The 23,760-nt window shown below is 47.1% G+C and overlaps 1 protein-coding gene across 2 annotated transcripts in view; it reads right to left on the bottom strand.

Moving 5' to 3' along the window:
* LOC125719113 (solute carrier family 45 member 4) overlaps window positions 1-23,172 on the bottom strand; it is a 37,802-nt gene extending 14,630 nt beyond the window's left edge. The window contains exons 1-3 of one of the 2 annotated variants that reach the window (XM_048993616.1): window positions 23,012-23,172; window positions 20,812-20,910; window positions 8,976-9,656 (exon numbers count right to left, since the gene is read on the bottom strand). In XM_048993616.1, the coding sequence (XP_048849573.1) occupies window positions 8,976-9,222 (247 nt within the window). In that variant the 5' untranslated portion in view covers window positions 9,223-9,656; window positions 20,812-20,910; window positions 23,012-23,172. Of the gene's footprint in view, window positions 1-8,975; window positions 9,657-20,811; window positions 20,911-22,378; window positions 22,517-23,011 lie in introns of those variants that run through there. The other variant, XM_048993617.1, reaches the window with a different exon arrangement.
* Window positions 23,173-23,760: the final 588 nt, after the last annotated feature.

Raw genomic sequence — 23,760 nt, 5'->3', positions numbered from 1 at the left:
ACAACTCGGTCATTCCTTAAAGGTGATCTGGTATGCAGACAGATGGTTGGAGCCTTGCCCCCCCTCCCTTGCCCCCACATAATGATAATGACCTGATAATTATACTTTATTTGCCATTTGCACGAGTTCATGGGAAATCTTTAGCATTCACGTCCCATCTATGAGACACAGCAGACGGCCTTGGGGTCAGAGTGCAGAGTTGGCTGTTTTTCCAGCCCCCTGGGGCAGTTTGCGGGGTTAAGTGCCCAATGGTGATAACAGCCAGTGACCTTCTGATCAAGGTCAGTGTCGTAAGCTGCAGGGCCGGTCAGTCACATGACCCCCTGACCTACGCTACAGTACAGAGAACCTGCATGCGCTCACTCCCCCTGCAGACCACTGTGTGTTTAAAAATCGGCCATGTATGCCAATGTCCTGGTTATCTGCTGCTCTGAACATCTGACTCACCTTTATTGATTTATTTATTTACATTTATTTAGCAGATTCTTTTATTGAAAGTGATGCACAATTGCGAGAGCAGGGTCAGCCTCCCATGGAGCAATGGGTGTTAAAGACCACAGGGAAAATCGTTCTAGCGACTCTGGGTTTTGAGCTAGTGACCTTCCGATTGCAGGCACAGCGACCTAACCCACCAAAACAGAATGGGGCGGGATGTGGGGAGGTGACAGAATAGTAGAAGAGTAGGTCCTGATTCAGCAGAGAACCAGTGGATCGTTTTTGTTGGGGGGGGGCAAGTCACATGCATCCTCTCCCACCCCCATCGAGGAAAACAACATTGTTAACAATCCCATTCTCTTCTGCGACAGTTTTCACACTTTCTGTGAGAAACGGCAGATCCGGGATACGGCTGAATGGTGTGAAAAGCGAAAGGGCCCGGGGGCCCGAGGCCGGGAAGGAAGCAGATGCTGGGGGCGAATGGGACTAGAACACCTGCTTTCCCCGGCTTACAGGGAGCAACGGCCTTCATGGAGCTGGACGCTGGGAACCACACACTAACAGCCAAGTTGGTTTTCCACTGCTGTAAAAACTGGTTCCGGTGCTGAATGACATCACAACTGGAGGCAGGTATTTTGCACTGAATTTGCTGTAGTATATTATAGGGCAGGATGGTGTGCAACATTAATAACGACACTGCATATTATGCAGATGTAATTACATGACAAGAACCACAATATATAGCTAGATTGAGATCAGGCTTCTTCAGACCTTCCTACTGCATGGACATTATAACACGGGAGTCTCCCTAAAACATTATTGCTCTGTTATAGGAAAAAAAAAAAAAAAAAAAAAAAAAAAAAAAAAACTTAGCAAGTATTACAATTTTAATTATTCCTTTTCAATATCTAGTATAAGTTTAAAAATCAGTTTAAAGTTCAGCGTTGCATGCAGCACTCATGCAAAAGCAGCATTCTGAGAGATAATCATAGTCATTTTCACCCTTGTTAGACAGGTTTGGGAGAAGTTAAGGTTGAACTGTTTTTTAGTTTATAAATAACCCCACAAGTATTACAGCACAATACTTAAAATACTTAAAACGTTTACAATAATGTGCTAGGACACAAAAAAGAAAAAAACTTCCTTGTCATGCTCTTTTGATCTTGTTTTAGAACAGTTCATAACAGTTTTTTCAAGACAGCGGTTCTATTGCATTTCAGAGGCAGACTATTTGCATAACCAATCAACAAAGGCTGCGTTTCAAGCCCCACCACAAAGAACCGAAGTACCGAAAAAAAGTACTCTAGCCAGTTTGGCACTTTTGGTACTAGAACTTTGGGTGCTGGTAATCAATAGGTAAGGGAAAGTACTGAAAGTACCGTACCAAAAGTACGGTACTTGGTGCGGTGGTAAGCATCCTTAGATACTGACCAAGTCTACAGTCGAATCCACTGAGTGGTGGGGGGGGGGGGGGGAGGCTGCAGCCCAGGGGATTCACCCCCTACCCCCCTTTATTGACTGGTGAGGGGCTGATGGGTTCCCTCTTCACCCAGCACTTGTTCAGTGACTTTTTCAGAGCCCATTGGGGGGGGGGGGGGGGCATTTGCACAGCAGGTTTCATTTTCATAAACAGTCCTCCAGATCTTGGGGAGTGGGGGGGTTGGGAGGCAACCAGGACAAGAGAGACACCGTTAACATGTGATAGCTGAGTCACTGCAGATACTCCCACCACAAGCGGAGCACAGAGCACGTCTCATCTGCGCAGTCAAGGTCACCTGCGCAGCACTGCATGATGGGGGCGTGGGGGGGGGGGGGGGGGTGGTTGTTGACAATGCAGGGCTGCAGCGAAGGTGCCGATTGGTAGCCTGTGTACATCCCAACATCGGGATACCCCCCCACTCCCCTCCCATCAAGGAAGTGAGATTTCCATGTTTCCAGCCCTCCCTGTGTTTACAGCCCCTGCAGGGCGCAATTAAAACTGCATGAATGCTGCACCGTAGCTGGGCGCTCCCGGGCCGCGCGCGTTACATAACACTGCAGCAGTGAAAGCGCGGGGACGCGGCGGGAGAAATGAGGAGCGGACAGGCAGCCTGGCACAAGGACCCGAGCATCACAGGCGAGCTGACATCCCACCAGTGACAGAGAGCAGGGCTCTTACGCGGATTAGCGACCCCATCACACATAAACAAGCGGAAGAGAGACGAGCTGAACTTAATCTGCTTTACAGAGCTGCGCCATGATTTGCTCTGAAAGTGAACAGGGAGAAACAGGACTCTGCTTCCAAACAATCCGAGGAGTGAGCTGCCTCTCTGGCACCTTGCTGGGATGAGATTAGCCGTTTATGTCGAGGTCAGTGTAGCGGTGTTGAGAGAGCGCTAGCGAGAGGGGCTGGGCCAGGACAGGGTGTTTTGTTGCAGTATGCGGCTGTATTTCATCGTATTGCCACAAGGGACAGAAGCCGCATAAAGCGCTTAAAGTATTTTTGTACATTTAAACAATACCACCCCCCTCAACACACACTTAATAAACAGGGATTATTATGGGTTATATTGAGATTTTTTTCCTGTTTTTGTGTGCAACTTGTTCAAGGTTTGGGAAAGCTGGTAAATCTGAAAGAGATGGCTTTCTATTTAAAAGCGGTGGTCTCAGACAGGTGTGAAAAGTCCCCGGGGGAGGGGGGGGGCATTTCCCAGAAACCCACTCTGACATCGGAGCAAGTGTCACCTATGAGGCCCAGCGGTGGACGGTCAAATGTACAGCCCCTCTGGCTCCACATTACACAGTTATACTGACTGTGTCCATCAGCACGTTATTAAGTGTTATTAAGCATTATTAAGCATTATTTCACCGCATGCATAATCTATATTGACGCTTCTTTTTTGAGCATCGTTTTAATACAACTTCATCAATGTGTTACTGGCTGCCATCCTGGCCCAATCCCACGCCTCCAGGCCCAGGGCATGCTGGGAACCCGGCGGCCAGTGGGATGCCCTCGTCATTCCATGCGGCACGAAGACGTTTTACATAATTGAGCCGACATTCAAATCCACTGACACACCTGGAAAGCCACGCTGGTTCCCAAGGGAAACACGCCTCAGGATGTCAGCAGGGGCGGCACAGAGTCCAGCAAAAAACACTAATTTGTTTGCCACAACACAGCCGGTCGCCAGATAAGATAGCATGAAAATCAGCACGGTATAAAACATTTTAGACTGGTGTTCCCCAGCCCTGTGATCTGTGCTGCCTGGGAAAGGCTGCTGGTCTGCTACCAGCCTCAGCAGGATATGTAATTGGATGATGGATGGACGGATGGATGGATGGATGGATGGAAAGTCATTTTGGACCGTGAATATTTGTAACAGAGTGGTTCAATTTTTAAAATGTTCCATTTTAAAAAGTAGAAATACAGGATGTCTTGCTCAATGGCAAAACTCAGAAAACATGTGCACAACGCCAACATTGCAGTTTAGGTTTGTAAAACGAGCTCTGAATACGCCATTAGCCGCCGCTGTCCCGCGATTAAACGCGGGTGCGTCGATTGAAAGGGCTCAGTGTTGCCTGCAAACCCCTGGAAATGACAGAGCGTTGACATGGCGACAAACCCTTTGTTCCCCCAGCTTGTGATCAGCGGACGACATGTAACTCTGTCAACAACCCGTGAAACGTGACGCATCCCCAAAATACCATTGCGAAAGCAAACAGAATGAGGAGGGGGCCAATCCCCATATACCCCCATGTAACCCAATCCTCCACCCTCCAAAGCTAGCACAAGCTCACCACAGAACCCCCCAGAAGGGAAAACAGGAAGTCGGAAATGTGCCTACTCACACATTCCCGCCAAACCCACCAAAATCCACAGCCCCCATTGTTACCCCCACCGGCACAGGCGGGAGGTAAACATTCCCAATGAACTTCCTTGCTCCTTCTGCAAATACATGACACATCTGACATTGACGGGGATTACCCTACGTCACAGAACAAGCGGGGGGCCGGCGTCTAAGCTGCTGTGAGCAAACAGACACGCTTCACAGCCAGAGAAGCTGCAAGTCAAAACAGGCCTCAGATCAGTCGATAAATCCTTAAAACTTTCTTCTCATGTTGGATGTCAGAGCTAAATTTTATTGACCATGCTAATCCTGAATAATAATTACTGCTAAGACCTTACTTGATAGGGCACAAATAATATAGTATTATACTATTACTTATGTATTAATTAACCACAAATAAAGTCTTGGTTACATACTGATCTCATGTTAATTCAACATTAATGAATCATGAGATCTTTTATCAAGTAGCAACTATATTTGTTCATAGTTTGTACTTCAGTAGTAACTGAGTATGTGTGTCCCATCAAGTAAGGTATTACCCAGTTGCTTTCACATTCAGGTAGGTGCACCGTACCACACCTGGACAGGGCATGACAGGAGTAGCCCGTCTGCGTTGTGCAAATGCAAGTCTGTTTTATTGCAAAGTAAACTGATCAGTGTATGTAAATGCACAGCTGTAATGAAACAGACTTAAAGACACTTTGATCCCACTGGTGACACCTAAAAAATTCTCTCTCCCCATATGCGGGGAGCAGGAAACAGAGGAGGGACACTGTGGGTACGGTGAGCAAAATTCTTCCGTTAGAAAAAAAATATATAGAGCGAGCCCACTGTATTGCAGGAACATTTCAGCCAGAATGGGGTTTGATGTTCTTGAGGGCTATTTGCAAACATCTGCTGGAGCGGGGGGTATTTAAATGGCCCCTTAAGAGGTCCATCAGCCGTCAAGCAGGGTTATCTGACCTGTGCATTTTTCAGGGAAGATCAAACGTAGATGCACATGGCCGTTTCATCCGGAAGGAGGGTACAATAGCATGGTGTACCTGTGGAGGGCGCTGCAGAACGCGTCACATGTATCAGATGTTTGACTGGGAGACGGCGCATGAGGCCAGGGAGGAAAAATAAACCAGACCCCCCCCCCCTGCAGAGGAGGGTAATCCACTGTGGACTGTCTGGCAGGGAGCTCGGAAGGAGCAAAAACATGGACCGACTGTGGGTCCCTTAGGGCTGGATTGGGAAACACTGATTTAATCCATTAGGGGTCATCAGGGGAAACCAGGGCTGCTGGAATGGAGATCAAGGTCGATCGGAGGAGCATAACCCTCCCGTAGACGCCACACTTGGCAGATTCTTCTCCCTTATCGGCCAGGTGCTCTGCGTGGGTGAGGCGACTCCCATCGCTTCATTTGAATAAAGTTTTCAAACACGACACCCAAGATGGCAGATTAAACGGCGGCCAGCTGGGTAACAGACTTAGTTCGACCAGCAAAGAGACACAGACACTAAAACAACAGCTGTGCCAAAGTAATGAGGACTGAATGTTCTCAAGAACGTTAACTGGACACAGTTAACTTGAGATAAAAATGGGGTAAAAATTTTAAATGGAGTTAACTTGGAAACCCGAGACAGGAACTGTGCTGACCTCTAACCCCAACTTTCCATTTTGGCCCAAGAAGGACCCTTCTGCCGGTTGAATTTCTCTGCCATAGGTCTGCGTGGACTTTTGAGGGAAACCAGCCAGTTCCTCGGGAACCTCATAGTGCTTCAATGCCGGCCTTGGATGCAAGCGGCAATCTCCTGCGGGGAGGGACCATGGCGACGTTCCCCGCAGCAGCTGGGCTGACGATCCGTCACAGGCGGATGCTGCACTGCCGAGTCCATATCGACATTCACAACAGTGCAGAAACGAGCAGCGAAGTGACCATATACTATACATGGCAGGATATTAGCCTCCCCCTCTGATTCAAAGCGATGACAGCTGACACCTGGCTCCAATTACCCTCTGTTCAAGAGGCCGTCATCCTGCACTTTCACATACTTTTCCCATCAATGTCCTTCAAGGAGACATCCAGATAACTGCAGCAGGTGTACAAACCCTCCCCCCCATCACAGCTGTACATCATCATGTTAGAGGTTTTCCAAAGGATAAGTGGATGCTCACATTGAGGGCAACCAGAAAGTCACGAGTCCACCCGGCACCTCTGATCTGAGGAAGTGTCGGTTTGTGACTTTCTGCTGAAGGCTAAGTAAAGCCTCCATGTGAAGTTCTATCTGGCTAAAAGATGGCCCTTTATCTGAGAATTCAGCTATCCCTCCACAGTGCCCCCTGCTGGTCCGTCACACCTATATGTGAAAGCAGCAGTGAGACCCTTAGAAACAGCCAATAATTATTAAACCACTAAGCGCATCAAGGACGACGTTACCTTATGTTAATAAGGAGAATAAACCCAGTAGTAAAGACTAACAACCAGGTAAGGTCACCCAAACCAATCACTTGTTAGCTGGCTCTGAGAAAAGCCCACCTACAGCGCAAGCATGATGAGCTACAGCCAGAAAGCTACAGTCAATAAAACTATTGATTAGACAGAAGACCTACGGCCTCATCAGGCTTCTATTAGAATAGGCAGAAGACAGGAAGCTAAACCACAGCCCACAGTACAGCTCCAAGGATCTCCAGCTATGAAATGGCACCTGAGCTTCTGGGCAGCCTTGCACAGCCTCTGAGCCATACAGCAATTCCGGATCTGTACAGACAACCTCTCTGCTATAATCACCAACGACACAGCGGCTTTCCAGCTCAGGAGAGCTTAGCTGACAGGGAAATTTCAAAAGACCAAGAAGTGACTAACCCCCCCCCCCCCCCCCCCCATCTTTCCTAAAATACCCCCAGCACTGCCCTTCAGGCTCAAGGTGGCAAGAGAGCCTGTGCCACGCCAGATGGCTCCAGTGAACATTCACAGCCTCACACTCGCAGCCTTACTCAGCATCTCCACAGCTCCGGGCTGCAAGACGATAGAGTAGGACGGTAGGGCTGTGATGAGGGTTCTGCAGGGGTAGCAGGCCATCAGGATCGGAGGACAGCGTTTCAGGAGAGGTGGCTGCATCAGGGCGGGCTTGACGGCAGCATTATCCTGCTAACGGTGCCTTAGACATCAAGGGGCACAGTGCCCTTCTCTTCTTCATGCCGTGTAAGATTAGAGCCGTGAGGTCAAAAAAAAGCATTAGCGTCCATCGTTGAGCACAATGACAAGGCGCCTCAACTACGGAACAAAAAAAAAAAAACAAAAGGCTAATTCTTCTTTCAGTTTCCACTGACAAAAGACATGGTTCAGTTCCTGTGACGTACAGGATTTTTTCCCTTCACGCGTCTCTGTAAAAGTAACCTCAGCAATCGAGTGTAAAGCCGGTTCCCATAAGACAGACGCGTCCATTAAGGACCATAAAAGACCAGACGTAATTTCATCAGCGGTAACTCATCGCATTCATCGGGAACTTCTCTCTTTTTTTCCCATTTGCCTGACCAATTAGCTCATTATGAAAGGAAGATGCTGCACTCTGTATGCTTCTGGGTGGTCCCTTCCCCTCGCTAAGGCCGACCAAAGAGCAGCACCTTTAGCTGGTTCCGAATCTAGCCCGTCAAACACGACTATGGGGGATCTCTGCCTTTGGGGAAATGGAGATGTCAGGCGATGAGGGATCGAGGTCCCTGCTACCCGGTGACCCGGAGCGATACTCGAAACATCCCGCCTGATCGATAAAACGAGCCCATGGTTGTATATACGTCAAACCAACTACATTCTGCATGCCAATCACAGTCTGCATGAATCCATTGTCTGTAAGTGGTATGAGGTTACGGAGTATCTATGTGGTGGCCCTGTTTTTATGATGTGATGGCAGAGTGTCCAACAATGGGGTCGTTTATGGCCATGGTGACATGGGAATGTGCAACATTATCAATGCCAACCCATTCTTTCCACCTATGTGCTTAAACCCAAATGGAAGCACCAACCTTTCTCCGAGTTGGGATGAATCGGACTCACGTCATAAAAATGAGATTTGAGGCACCGGGCACATTACCGAGGCCAGATGTAAAAGTCAGGGTGTTACATAAGGGGAGGAGAACATCCCAGATGAAGTCGATTCATGCAGCAGGACATACAGGTTTTGCACGGATCTCCAGGCCCTCGTAGGGGTAAAACGAGCCTCCGTTTTAGACAAGTTCAGAGCTGACACATCCATCTGCTTCACGAAACATTATCCTGCTAACTGAGCAAAGTGCTTTTATTCAAAGTAGCTCTTGCACTGCACCATCATGCAGAAATGCATGCGAGAAGCTCATCGGCGGATGGGAAACCTTTAAACGAGTGCAGACGTGTCATAAAGTGCCAGTCTGATACATCCTGTACTTGGATGCAGCTTGTGAAGGTACTGAAATATTCAGTGCCCTTCTGCATGTTTATTACAAAGTGACAAATCCATGATATCGAGGGACAAGATAGTTGTGCGGGATCTATTTCCTGTTCACGTTGCTCCACTTCCTGTGAAACACATTCCACAACGATAAAGTTTCTATACCTTGACTGAGTAAGATATTAGCTTTTCATAACTAGGACATCATCCGAATCCCTATTGCTTTGATGTTGTTCTCACACATGATTTGTGTTTGAGGATGGACAACCCATCCTCCACACCGGCCAATCAGACGGGACTTACCTATTTGCAGCAATACTGGTGTGACCAAGGCAGTCTCCATGGCGTAGCAGAACTCCCGGCCGAACATGACGGCCCCGTGCATGACCCATTTGCGCAGGGGGATGCGGTCTATGGACCCCTCGCTCACCGACTCGTCCCGGTTCTCCTGCTCCTGGCCACCGGCCGGCTTCTTCACAGGGACCACCTCCAGGCCCTGCACTTGCATAGTATCCGACTCGGCATTCTGGGGAGCCATCGCCACCAGCATGTAAGTAGCTTGTGCACACTCCGAACGAACAAAATAAAATAAAAGAAAAAAAAAAGAACCAGAGGTCTGAAGAAGGGTGCAGGGGACTCCAACAGCGCCACCTGTCGTCGCTCTCCGTCCCGAGTGATCAGGAACTCTCCAGAAGCCCTTCAGTGCACAAAGATATTCCGTACGGTGTCTGGGAGGTGGTGACGGGCGTGCAGGGCAGACTCGGGTATTTGGTATGGGTGTGAACTCAGATATGGCTCAGACATGGGTCGGGTTTTTACTGTCTACTACAAGCAGCAAAAATCCATATCAAATTCCATTCAGTTAATACAAGTTTCATGATTTCTATAGAGGCGGTGCTGAAGAGGGGGTCCGGGCGGTTCACAGGAGGGGGGGCGGCGCAGGTGGGAGCTCCTCTGAAAATCCCCATCGAGTGGCCGATTAATCTGTGGGGTCCGGGCAGCCCGGGGAGGGATGGGGGGGACAGAGACAGAGAGAGAGAGAGAGAGCGAGAGAGAGCAAGAGAGAGAGAGAGAGAGAGAGAGGGAGAAAGACAGACACACATCATGAGCAGGCTGCAAAGTGGCTTCACATTCAGAGGCAATTCAAGGATTTTTTTTAAGGAGGGAGGCATAAGCAAGGACATAATTCATAGGTAGGCACCAACCTTATCATTAGCCAATGATTTATTTTGAATCAGTGAGTGACAGGGGAGGAGGCACTCTGGGAGCCAATCAGGTTTCAGCTGCAGCTAGCGGACCTGCGGCTCCACCCCTATTCACGTTTCAAGCTCAGGACACGACAGGCTGACCTTTGGGAGGCGGGTCCCATGAGTGCCGAGAGGGAATCTTATGGAAAACTACAGCGACGCAGTCAGATCTGAGCCTGACACTCTGTGGGCAGGTTCTAAGAAGTACTAATCCTCTATTCTTAGTTTAAAGCCATTAAAGGTATTGTTAACACAATAGGTCTCTGTGCCACACTAGTCTCGGAGAAAGCAGCTCTCCAACCAAACACAAAACTTCAAATAAACAATAAATACTCAAGAATTTCTTCAGTGTGTCTCCAGCAGGGTTAAAACTGAACGTGAGTAAAAAACCAAACACTTCCATTGACTACTTTGGGTTAAGTAAGTCGCCACCAACAAGAAAATTACGTAAAGGGTTTTAAATTTTCCTTTGAAATAAGATGCATTAACATGTTTTGGCAGATTACGACGATTAGCAGTAAAGTGCCGTTAAACAGTGTTCCACAACAAGAGTTTTATGGGGTGATTTTTATGACAGACCTCCATGGCTGTGTGAAATAAATTTGCGTACCTGAATTTTAGTTTTGTACACCCATGCGGCGAAATTTGTGTTTACAAAAAAAGGTTTTGCACACTTGTGTTTTCAAAGTCACCGATTTGCAACTTCACATTTGGGGCTGAATGGTCCCCAATGACCTCGACCCCGAAAGAAACTGATGTTTAAAAATGGAAATAGAATGCCATACTTGCAAACAAGGACGGAAACCCTGCATTTCAGTTTGTTTTGACCACACCGTTTTAATAAAAAAAGAGATGATCACATCCTATATGGCCTTGTCTTAAAGTTAAACATATGGCCTGCTTCATGTTTGGTTTATAATATTTCCTATATAGTGTTTGCAATCTTAATAATAAACAATTTCAAAACAAAATTCCCTGTCTCAGCTTGGGTTCACGGTTCGGTGCTGTCTTACTAGAGCAGATAGTCATACCCCTGTCTAGACATCCAGTTCATTTTGATAGTCAGGCAGAACCAGGCAATAATAACTGAAACAAAATCAAATGATGCCCATTGGCTGCTCCCTGTCTGGCAGTTCTGGGTTTACAAAACTTTGATTGTGACAAAGCTGTCATAAGTCCCAGCATTCAGAGCTCGCATATTGAGTTTGTGCACATGTAATCCCGATTCGTAGTTGTATACCGAGTTTGTGCACTTGTAATCCCAATTCGTAGTTGTATACCGAGTTTGTGCACATGTAATCCCGATTCGTAGTTGTATACCGAGTTTGTGCACTTGTAATCCCAATTCGTAGTTGTATATTGAGCTTGTGCACATGTAATCCCAATTCTTAGTCGTATATTGAGTTTGTGGATTTATAATCCCGATTCGTAGTTGTAACATGGCTTCTAAAAATGTGCAAATGTGAAGTTGCAAATCTGTGTCTTTGAAAACTCAAGAGTGCAAAACTTTTATAAAAACAAATCTCTTCTGCATAGGTGTACAACACTAAGTCACAAGTACGCAGATCTATTTTACATAACCACAGAATTCTCTCAAAATCACTCTACAGAGTTTCCCACAAGAATATCTAGTGGAAAGTAGGAAAATGGCAATTAGCATCCATTTCCTGTTATACAATATGACCAATTATTGGTGCCATGAAATGTATCACGCCCATGACACATCCAGAATAATGTCCACAGAACAATAAACATTTACAAGTATACTTTGCATAAAAATCAGGTTAGAGTTGAGGGCTGGGGGAGGCAAAAAAAACACCACAGACAGGCACACAGACAGACAGGCACACAGACAGACACAGAGACACACAGACAGACAGGCACACAGACAGACACGCACACAGACAGACACAGAGACACACACAGTTTTCCCAGTGCTAGTTTTCAACATAAGGATGACAAGGCCTTGGACAAACATAAACATAATCACACACACACACACACACACACACACACACACACACACACACACACACACACACACACACACAATAAAACAGAGCTGCCTAACCTGTTGGGGGGGGGGCGTTAAGGGCGATAGCTTAACTATGTTTGTTAGGAAAATACGCGAACCCCTCTCTTCGTGACCCGAGTGACCATGCAGCAATCTAGTTCCAGTGGGGCTGGGATCGCCCCGAGAAACGATTCAGACGGCCATCTGTAAGAGTGTTGCCAATACACACAAACAGAAAAGCACGATGCTAACTCTGCGTTAGCACTGAAAGGCCGAGAATGCTTCATGAATTATTTAAATTGTGTAGCAAGAACTCAATATGAAAAGCTTTTATTTTCATTATGCTATTGTTGCAGTCTCACAATACAGCTGTTCTGGTTGCTGCTGTGAATTTGGCCTCAGGTGAAAACTTCATTTTCAAATTGTGAAATGAAAATAAATATATTTATTGGAAGACTCGCTACAATTCAAGGCACTGACCTGGCCGGTAGAGATTTACTCTTGCTGTCAGAGAATTCAATTTTGCACATTTGTAAAAAATAAATAAACAAACAAAAAACGTGATACACATGCTAGGTAAATTTTGAATAATTCAAAAAAAAAAAAAAAAAAAAAAAAAAAAAAAAAAAAATCGGTGATCGTCCTTCAGAGACATCTGTGGCATATTAAACACCCTGTAAGGCAGACCACATGGAATTGTGAAATTTCCCGCAGACAGAGTGGATGGGTCTTTCTTAGCTCATGTGAGTTTTACTTACGCAAAAATGCTCTGAGGACAGAAGAAACAATTATTGGTTCTCTCTCTGAACCAATCAGATTGTACAGGAGGTGGGTCCAAGGAACTTGAGGAGGCAAGACCAACCAATCAGACGTCTTGGTCCCACTTCCTCTAGTTGCTTGTATCCACTACCTCTACAAACTAATCAATTCTTTCACTGAACCAATAATTTTTCCTTCTATCCTCAGAACATTTTTGTGCAAGTAGAAGTCCCATAAACTAGTTTATGACTGCAAGGACATTTTCTTGTTTTCTAAGCAGATCAAATTCACCAGATTAAACATTTTTTCACCCTCTGACAGCAGATACCAGAAGCAGTTGAGAGAAGCCGCATTTTGTCTCCGCACAGCTATTAATCAAAGTCACACGGTGAACGCACTACGTAGACGAGATTCAGAGTCCCTATTGGATACGGGTCACAAGCGCGACACTCCCCGCGAGACGGAGCATCAGCCGTTTAATCATTCAAGACCCAGAAGAGATGAAAATCTAATCTAGCACCGATAAGAGAGGTTCTAATTCACCCAAGAGCCAGAGGGAGCAGACCGGTTACCGCAAATGAGATGTAGATGGTACATTCCTGTGAGGGTCAGGGTTTCAGGCAACACCCCGGAGCCATGATGGGGCGCTAAGGCAGCCCGGGGGGGGGGAATACAGAAGGGTCTGTGAAGATTCTGTAGTGCGCTTGAATAAATAAAAACCTTCAGTGATACTGAGGTCAGATGACAGCCGGTAGACAGTCTGTACTGCAGAGGCAGGTACGGAAGCCGTCTGGGATTATCAAACGGGGGAGGCGGCGGGGGGAGGGGGGTCATAAACGGGCAACCAATCCTCACCTTCCTCCTTCCCAGGGTGGCTGGGATCCTTCTGTTTATTTTCAAGGCAAAATGATGGGTGTAAGCTGAAAGCGCAGCTTGAGAAAAAAACTCCATTACCTTGGGGTTATCGCAGACATCTTTGCTTAGAAATCACACCTTTGCGTCCTTCGCGTTATGAGCTCTCCCAGACACAGAGGCAGCTCTTCTCGCCATGTGGGCAAAGTGGCACAAGGCCCCATCAGCCTGGCTGACCTACATACGCGGTACGGATTACACTCCGCACAGTAGCCGTGCTGGACGACGGGAGTGCGGCTATCGTGTTCTGTCCAAGCGGGACGGGGAGTGCCACCCCACACCACAGCTCTGTTGAGGATCTTTAGGATGCTGTCATTCAATGGAAGTAAGATGTTCTGGCTGACCAGTACATGGAGTTTTTGATCAGGCTCAAAGCCTGACGCACAGACAGCAATCACATGTGTTGGATAGTGAATTATGCACAGTACATGACTTAATTTAGGGCAACACCTGCGGCTTTGTCAGCATCCAGAAGGCATTTCAATAATCTCTATAACTATTTGCAAGCATGACTGCCAAGTTACATCAGCGCAAAACTGGGCCGCGCTGTTTGTGCATGAAGTCTTAGCATCTTAGGATTTTGAAGGACACATCAGACCACATCAGCCACCTTCAGCCGTGGGGGGGGGGGGGGGGGGGGTCATCTGAAAAACAAGCGCTGCCGTGCTGGACAGGGGGACACATGCGGGCAGGTCCTCACACAACGAACTGGGGCCCAATTACATGGCTCAGTCACTCTCCAAATCCACAAGCTGGACGCTTTCCAGCGTATGGTTGCCGTTGACAACAGGCACTTCCTGATCTGTGGTTACTACAGTGTGTGTGTGTGTGTGTTGGGGGGGGTGGTTAAACATGCCACAGCCAACGTAAAGAGGACACAATGGATCCGTTGTACATAGTGTCCTCCCCCATCCTACCTTATCGGAATGTGAAGCAAGGGCATTTTTTAACCCACATTCCCAAAAATCACCAAGTATCAAAAACTGCCACCAAATATCAACTACAACTACAACAGGTCACAGAGCCGCTCAGCATTGTTCTTCCAGGACGACTTACAGCCCCATTATAAAGGGTTCCACTTTATATTTAGCAGCCGTCGGTGGCGCTAGTTACGCAACGGCTGTCCACACCCTCCAGAGCTGTGCTCCGCCGTAACCCAACTCCCCGGACTATTCCAGAAGTACCAGGAGGCGGCTCAGGTTTGGGGTGGGGTGAGAAGGTGCGAGGGCTGCCATTTTACACGGAACAATAGGTCAATTTGCCCCGGGAACACGAGAACGGCTCACGGCCCTGGCACGACACGGTTTGTATCGGATGCCACGTTTACTGCCACCGACTTGACTGGCATCACATGACCCATTCCGGCCGAGGTCAGACAAAGTTGCTGATACCGGCTGGGGCCCATTTTAGACTGATAGAATTACACAAACCCCCCCTCAGAGAGCATAAGAGAGGGATTCAGCCTGGCAATAGGGGGCGACAGCAAGTGCCTTGGTACGAGGTCACGAAACCCACGACGTCAATCATTTCATAAGTGGTACAAACAATTTTAAGCACGCCTGCTGGCGGGGGCCCTCTCAACAGCCAAAGACAGGAGTCGGTCTCAACTTAACAATGCTAAATGTCCTTAACACACACAAACCCCAGTTACTGAACAACATGTCGCTGTTCTTTTCTATAAAATCTTAATCCATTTCATTGCAGCTATACTTGCATTATACGGTGACGTCTATTCTGATTATTTACAAATTGCAAAATATGAGCTGGTGGTTTAGTGGTTTCTTGGGGGTGGGGGTCACCTGGTTGAGGGGCCCCTTTAGAAGGACCTCCCCCCCCCCCCCCCACTGCAGGTGAGAGGTAGGGGTCGGGTCTAGCTAGCCAGCCTGGACAATTTCCCCTGTACATAGTGACAGACAAACACTGTGCCCAAGCGTGAAGCTGGACGCCAGGGCTGATGGTTATTTATAGGGCTGATGATGAGAGCTTCGTGCACAGGGATCATCACAGACCCGCCAGGCTGACATGGCCTGCTCCAGTCACAATTGTTACCGTAAGAATGAAACATAAAGCCTTTGAGTTAACCCAACTGACGTGCTTCCTGCCAAAGGGGGAAGTACCATAATGCATGGTGCCCCCCCCAAAATAAAAAACGTAGGCTGACTGAAGAGCAAATTTCCGGATCTCACTCAGTCCACTGGATGAATTTCAGTAGACTTGTAGACTTAATGAGTTTGTGGAAATATAACACGAGTTCTTTGTTGTATTACATGGGGACTGTAGAGCTTTGGGTCCCACAAAAGTATGATGAGGAAGCCTGATTTCAGGTCATCGGCAGACTCACGGGAAAAAAAAAAAAAAAAAAAGTGGTTTGGTACATTAGCCAATGTGACAGACCTCTGTGGCCCCTATCAGAAAGGAGGGGGGGGCTGAAATTTTAAAGTTATCAGTCTATAAAGATAAGAAATGAAAGGCTTTTGATTCACGGCACAGTTAAAGTGAAACATAAAAACCTCTACACTGGGTAATGTTTGTCTTCCCTCTATGACGACTTTTGGTGTTAGAGTGACACGGATGCACCCATGGAGTCGCTTACCGCCCCCCCCATCAACAGGTCAACCGTGGGGATTCCCAGGGGTGGCCGAGCAACGACAACATGAGTCCATCGGGTCCGTGAGCACCGGTACCCAAGACGCAGGCAGAATGTGAATCTCCAGGAGACGAGGGTGACGTGTGACATTTAGTGACATACAAAGAGCACCCCACAGTGGGCAGGACCAGCTGGAGAGACACAGCAGTGCAGATGCCACGACACGTTCATGTGGCACTGGCTTCCCAAAACAGTGGCGTGAGCAAGAAATTCACTCTGGAGAAGATCTAAATTTTTATATTATTAACATTACGATTTATGATGAATAAGCTACCTAAAAAAAAAAAAGCAAACTAAAATATTTTGCAGGGCTGGACTCAACATGGATAGAATTTCCTGGAAATTCCACTAGAAAGTTCCAATCCAGCGAGGTGTCCGATGATGCAGCGTGACCACATGGTTCACTACGCCGCTTCTGAGTGACTATGTGGCCTGAAATGACATCCCTGGTTTGCAAGGACCTGAGTGCAGACAGTGAAACCACGCATCGGCCATGCATGAGCTGACGGACATCTGCCGGCTATTTCATTACAACCCAAATATGCCGATTTCTCTAATGCCAGGTCTATTTGCTTATCTCTGCCTGCACTATCATCAAAAGAGATAAAAGATCGATTGCAAAACCAGCCAGATGTTGTCCCAGGAGGGGTCAGTATCACGGCAACAGGACAGAGTTGGTAAATAAAGTTATAAGCAAGGTGCACCGACAGAGGCAAACGGCCACACCCCAGACCGCACACAGATGTGTGGCCAGGATTTCTGACTCCCTGTCCTCTCCTGTTGGTCAGCTTCTGAGTGTTTAGCACTGGCAGGAGCACGGCCGCTGACCGTGAGGTACGTAGGAGAGGCAAAACAGGGTTGAAACCAACAAAGATGAGGAACCGAATCACTAAATCAAAACCAAAAGGATAGCCAAGAAATCAGAAACTGATTCAAAACCAAAAACGCCAAACCACACAAGTACAACACCGAGGGAGAGCAGGGAAGTCAACAGCAGGGATGACGGCAGACAGGAACCATCCAAAGATGGAGTCATGGTTGCACGCCTAAGGCAGGCAGCTTATGAACTGGATTCAGGGCACTTCCCTCTACCAAGCAGCTGTACTGCTGTTTGATTCCACCACAAAAGCATGAAATACCAGCATGTTGGACATCTGGACACTTTTGGTAGGATGGATTTACTTCAACAGTGCTGGTACCCGTGACATTTCTCAGGTACGAGAGTCACCATTCTGCAGCACACAGCGTGTTATGCTGGGTCTGAGGACCACTGAGCTCCTACTGCAGAAACATCTGCATGGACCTGCCTGCACATTTACAGTCTAAAACGACACAGATCTTGGAGCTTTTTACTGCAAAAGGTACATGGTAATGTCCATAGGTGGCTCAGATTAGCAGCTGCTGGTGGAAAGGCTCCAAATCCCACCTGTGCTGTGTGTGTGCAAAGTCTGCATGTTCCTCCTGCATCCAGGTACTTCAGTTCCATCCTGCACTCCAAAGAATTGTAGTTCAGCTAACAGGCATCGCCATTTTGCCCATAGATTATAACCATGTCTGTGCCCTGTGATGGACTGGCATCCTGTCCAGGGTGCACCCCCCCTTGTGCCCCGTGCTGCCTGGGACAGGCTCCACCCCCCAGACCTACATAGTAAAACAATGGGAATACAATATGAACTGGTTACCGTTAGCAACTAACTAACCAATCCCACTGATGTGCTATTCTGGAGAAGAATACTTGGTCTTAGTTTGGAGCTAATTCAAAGTGGGAAAACTGGGGCAGGGGGGGGAAAAATAGAATTCTGTCCAATAAATCAAAGAAACACCCACAGGTTCGTGCATGCAAAGACCCGCACACACGCACACCCTAACTGCTGAGACCAAAACCAAAAATCCAGGAAACCTGGTCAGCACACAAGTTGCCTGCGAATGACTTGCGGTTTAAAGGCTCTATTTCAGTTTTGGCTCGTGTGGAGAGAGAGGTTCTCAAATGGAAAAACCCCAGTGGTGGAGGGGGGGGGGGGGGTACTCCCCCGCCTCCCATAGCTCCGCCTTCACCATGTGCCACCAGCTCTGGCCCAGACTGTAGAGACACGCTATGGCTCCATGAAGATTCTACACTGAGAATGTCAACCTTCATTTCCTTTTGTGTCTCGCACCCGTGTCCGTCCGGTGGAGGACAAGTCATCACCCAACGGTAAGAGACTCCGCTGGCAGCCCGGTCGCCTCACACCTCCAGGACTGGGGGGCTCCACTCCTGCCCCCCCCTCCCCCCCCCCCCGTGTGTGGAGTTTGCTTGTTCTCCGTCTCGTATACGCTTCCTCCCACAGCCCAAAAACATACAGCCAAGCTAACTGGCATCTCTAACATTCTTATAGTGTGTCATCCCAATCCCACCCCCCCAAACCCTGCTCGAAATAAGCACTTGCAAGACAGATGGATGAGAGAACAGGCAAACCAAGGTGGAGACAGCAATAGCAGAGAGAGTCAGACTGTTAACAGTTGGTAAAACTGCAGACATAAGAGCTGCCCAGTGGAAGCCATCAAGGAGGTCCTTATGGGGGCGCCACTGAGCCCCTACTGCAGAAACATCTGCGCGGCCCCGTCCATCTTAAAGCCAGGGAGGCAGAAGAGAGAGTGATTGGGCCCACTGTCCCTGTCAGGGGGTGGGATGCGGAGACCCTACGCCAGGGGATCATCAGTGGGTGCTGAAAGAGCTCCCTCTTCAAATGGGCTATTATTAGCACAGCTCTGCATTGGGGGGGGGGCAGCACTTTAAATATCAAACAGAACAGGGAAGGGGGGGTTACAAAGCTTATGGGCGGCAACAAAAGATTCTGCGTATTTGCATAACAGAAATACTCAATTTTTTTTTATGTTCTAGCAACTGCACACTGGCTGAAACACACTTGCTCAGTCAGAGATTTTAACTGGCCTCTGAAATGAAGTTTAGCAGGAGATAAACCTGGACCCAAAAGGGAGAGGCTGGGGGGGGGGGGGGGGGGGGGGGGGAGTTGCAAAGACACTAGATGTTAAGCGAAAAACATTTCCGTGGACTGGGGCCTGGCGGTTTCGCCGAGATGGACCCTGTGCCAACTCCAGGTAATAACCGCAATCTCGTGGTGGCCTCGAGCTTGGGATGGGGGCTAATAAGGCGGAATTACCATTCCTCAGTAATGGGCCCCTCTGTTACGAAACAGAGGAACGCTGTAATTAAGGGACGTGTCTCCGAACAGGTGAAACTCGCCGGCTCTGTAATCACACGGACTTTATTCGGCAAATTTGCCATGCGGAACATGGCAGGGATGAACGGCGCTTATTAGCGCGTCTGGCGATTTTATCGGAAGGGTTACGCAGGGTATGAGACGGCAGTACGGACTGGACATGCTGCAGGGCTTTTACCGAGGCTACCCCAGGGCAGTGACCTTCCTGCCACCAGTCCGACTCCTCAACCATTCCGTCACCTGCGGGCCACAACAGAGACATTTCGAACAACCCACAGCCGTCTGCGAGCCGCCAGGCCTCACATGGGCGCCACGTGCCCCGCAGCCCTCCTTATGCAAGTCTTCCTCGACAATCAGCTGATGTGGCGTTAGCATCCAGCACCCGCAGGCGCTAATGGGAAGTGATGGTTTTGTTTCTAGTGCGACAGCAGAAACAAATCCAGACCAAGCTGGGACCGTGTTTCTGCCAGGTCAGCAAAGGGGGGGGGGGGGGGGAGCGGCAGCGGTGGGAAAAAAAAATAATAATCACATGCTTAGAAAAGTTAAACTGTTTGTTCAGAAAATATACAAGCAGAAATTAGCGGGATTAGCAGAAGTCGCTAGTAGGCAGGGGGTAAACATGTGCCTGGGTGAGCAGAAGCTCTCGGCACGAGGTGAAAGCCTGCAAGATGTCAGGTGCTGCATACTGTAAATTCAGGGATTTCAGATTTGTTTTTTAATGTATGCACGCTTGTTATAGATGGGACCCACTGCAGCACCACCAGCATCATCACACAAGACAGGAACCAGGGTTGCTCAGGTAAAATCCATCAATTGACAAAAGTTATCGTGGGACACCCCCTGCCCCCCAGGAAATTTACTCTGGGGGACCCCGAAGTCTAGGGTGACCCCAATAGGAAGCCAATCACAAGCTAAAAGCTACAGCTGAAGCTAGAGCTATCAGTAAAATGCACAGGTTTGATAGTTTTATGAATATCAAAATTTTTCAGTTAATCTTACATCCTCTGATGCATTAACTTGGATGCATCGTCAGTGTTTTCTGCCGGAGTCATTGTGCGCATCGTGTTACGATAGAAGCCCATCTTCTTGAAACACCCAGTGACGTTTCAAGTTTAGAAATACCTTCTTTACTCAGCATAAACATTTCTTGTAACCATTTTATCATTTCAAGGCTAAGTGTGGGCATCTAGGGGAAATTCTAATAAGAAAGCCGCTTGTTCTGGATTTATCTAAACCGATTTGAGTTTCAACCAGCTTGATTCAACGATACACTGGGGGAAAAACAAATACATCCCCTGCAGATTCTCTGAGTAAAAACAAGCGTAGTTTAACAACTCACCAAAGGGCCGCGAATGCTTCATAAATATCTGCTGACTTCATTCAGCGGCAGATCACAAAGCCGCCTGGTTCCACTTGAACAGGACAGCAGCCTTGGCACCTGTAAAAGGTCAAACGAAGACGGTTTAAGCATCGCCAAAACGCAAACAGCTTTGCCCCGTGTAAGACCTCGAGTATTTGCAATGCTGCCCAAGCCCCTTCACCAGCACAAACACACCCTCTCTCTCTCTCTCTCACCCACACACACAGGCTTGTAATTATATCTTTGTGGGGACCCTCTAATCCCAACATTATAACCTTAACCCCTACCCAGACCTAAGCTTAACCATAAGTAAACAAGCAAAATACGTTTTTTTGATTGCATTCACAGATCTTTGCGGGGACCTGAAAATGGTTGACAACTTCAAAATAACAGGTTTTGGTCCCCACAATGTAATATAAACATAATCACACACACACACACACACACACACACACACCAGAAAAAGTGATAGAAAATATAAAATAATAATAAAAAAATAACAGAAAGGGTAACTGAATAACTTCCTACTTTCAAAAAGTAAACGAAACGCTTAAAAGCCAAATCTCGATGCCAAGTTTAACGGCGTTTATGCAGGTGACGTTAGTGAACACGCATTTCCCCGCAGTGCAGCTGTCAGCAGAATCCGGACGGTCAGCTGCCTTGTGGGACCGAACAGCCTTTTGGAGCGTCTTTTAAGATTTTTATACTCGTTCAACCGCCGGAACCGCGCGCATCTCCTCGAAGCTATTAATGATTATTACTGGTAGGATAAATAACAATAGTAGTCTTCGTTTACTATTAGTAATAAGTCACCTTCAAGAATCAAAATGTTTCATTTTGTTTTCATGCATTATTAAACCTGTAAAACTATGTTGTCATATCAATTAATGAATTAGATCGGGTTATCTGTATTATGCAGGATTTCACGTGTGCATATTAAATGTGTCCATCGCTACAATGCAGATGCCAATGCAGCGCAGCCAGTATCCCCTACATACAGTTACATAATTCCCAGTGAGGAGGCCTGTTTCATCATCAAACGATGCCCGCTTGCTTTACGTCCCATAAACTTTCATTCACGGGAATAACTAAATGATCCACACATGCGACAAAAAAAAACTCCAGCGTTACAAACGAGTAAAATTAAGGGACCAGCAGTTACACTAGCAAGTGTCATTTGAAACAGCGTTGACCGGGTCGGTTTTATATAAGCAGGAGTACAGGACCCGATATTAAGGTTATCGGCCTGTAATTTAACCTTCCGAGGCTGCGATCACACACGATCAACAAGAACCCCCCGTCTAAGCTTTGGTTGATTCCCCCCAGGTTTACAAACAAGAAGGTGCGAAACAAACACTGAACTGCCGCTGCTGTATACTATAATACACAAACGATACCGGATTTTTTCAAAACATTAAAGACGGTGCATTTAAGACAGCTTTATTTTAAGCAGTTGATATATATATATATGATATTTGCCGGGTATTTTAAAGGTAGATATGGAGTACATGCACACATGATCCGTTGTATTATATAGACTGCTCACCGCCATTCTCAGAACAACCGTGCCAAGTTGTTTTTCTATAAATATGTTTTTTTATTAAGGCAAGACGCCGGCTGAAGCAGCACGAGGGGGAATCGGATGGCGAAGTGCCCGCGTGCCCCTTTATAATTCTGCTTGTTTTCAGCGTATTTCATGGTGCAAATGCTTATTTTGCAGCCCTCTTCCCCTGCATACAGTCCGCTTAGCGAGTCGTGCACCTGTAATTTGAGAGCATCGCCTGGTGCCTCGCGTTCCTGTATAAAGATTATAGCCTACAACTTCCAAGGACTGTTGCGCCGATTAATTCCAAAATGCAAATATGTCACGTTTATCAGCATTCGCCAATTTACTGGGCATGCTGGGATGATGCAGTGAAAATGTGATTTCAAGCTTTCTGACTGATATACTGTTATACTAAGCTCGAAGTGCCACAGACAACCATACGTGCAATATATGATCTGTAAGCCATCAGCTAATACCGAGACAGAAGGTAGTGAAATATACTACTGCAAATTTGCAGCGATGAAATATTAAAGTCCCGACAGCAAAAGGCAAACATATACAAAACATCACTATACTAAAAGAACATTAAAGGAATAAAAAAAATAAACATATATAAAATTAAAAAATGCTTACCTGACGTCCTTCTTCTGTAGTGACTTAAGTCTCTGAGGCTAGGTGACTGTGGATAATGCCTCAATTTTTTTAACGCCTTTCCAGACGTGTTTTGGTGCATTAAGACGATCCTCCGGGACGCCTTGCAGATGATCCGCTGTATTACTTCTCCTTTAAAAAGATATTTCTGTCGGAAATAAACGCACCGCTTCCGCTGACGGATGCATGCTGATTTAAATAAAGGGGTGGGCTTTAAGATTTAAAGGGACCGAGAGGGACAAATCCTACGGAGAGGGGTCGCTCTAACAAACAGATAAACAACCTACCTACCCATGAAGACATCCGCTTCCCAAAGTTGCACATATCATAAAAGCTTTTCATGTGTCCTATCGTGGATGATTAGTGGATTAAATTTTTATAAAATTTGTTGAGAAATGTTTTTCATTGACATTTCAAATATTAGTGCAGTGTATTTTGCCATGTTACACAATTAATTTTCATATCAAAAGTCAGCAATGATTCTACCACGAGGCCTATCATTTAACAGAACCGCAATAATTCATATCACAAAGTTACAAAGACGTATGCAAACATACGTTTGCTCTCATATTACGCACGCTGAAAAGGTGCTGGCTTAACAAAGCTGATTTAAACTCGCACGTGTGAGCATTTAAGTCTTGTAAGTTGCGAAGTGGGATCTCCGTGGATGTTTGTCCAGCACATCCCATAGATGTTCAATCAGACTGAGATGTGGACCTTGAACTCCTTGG

The sequence above is a fragment of the Brienomyrus brachyistius genome, chromosome 23, assembly GCF_023856365.1.
Source record: "Brienomyrus brachyistius isolate T26 chromosome 23, BBRACH_0.4, whole genome shotgun sequence".
NCBI lineage: Eukaryota > Metazoa > Chordata > Actinopteri > Osteoglossiformes > Mormyridae > Brienomyrus > Brienomyrus brachyistius.
This window is presented reverse-complemented; position numbering and strand designations above follow the sequence as displayed.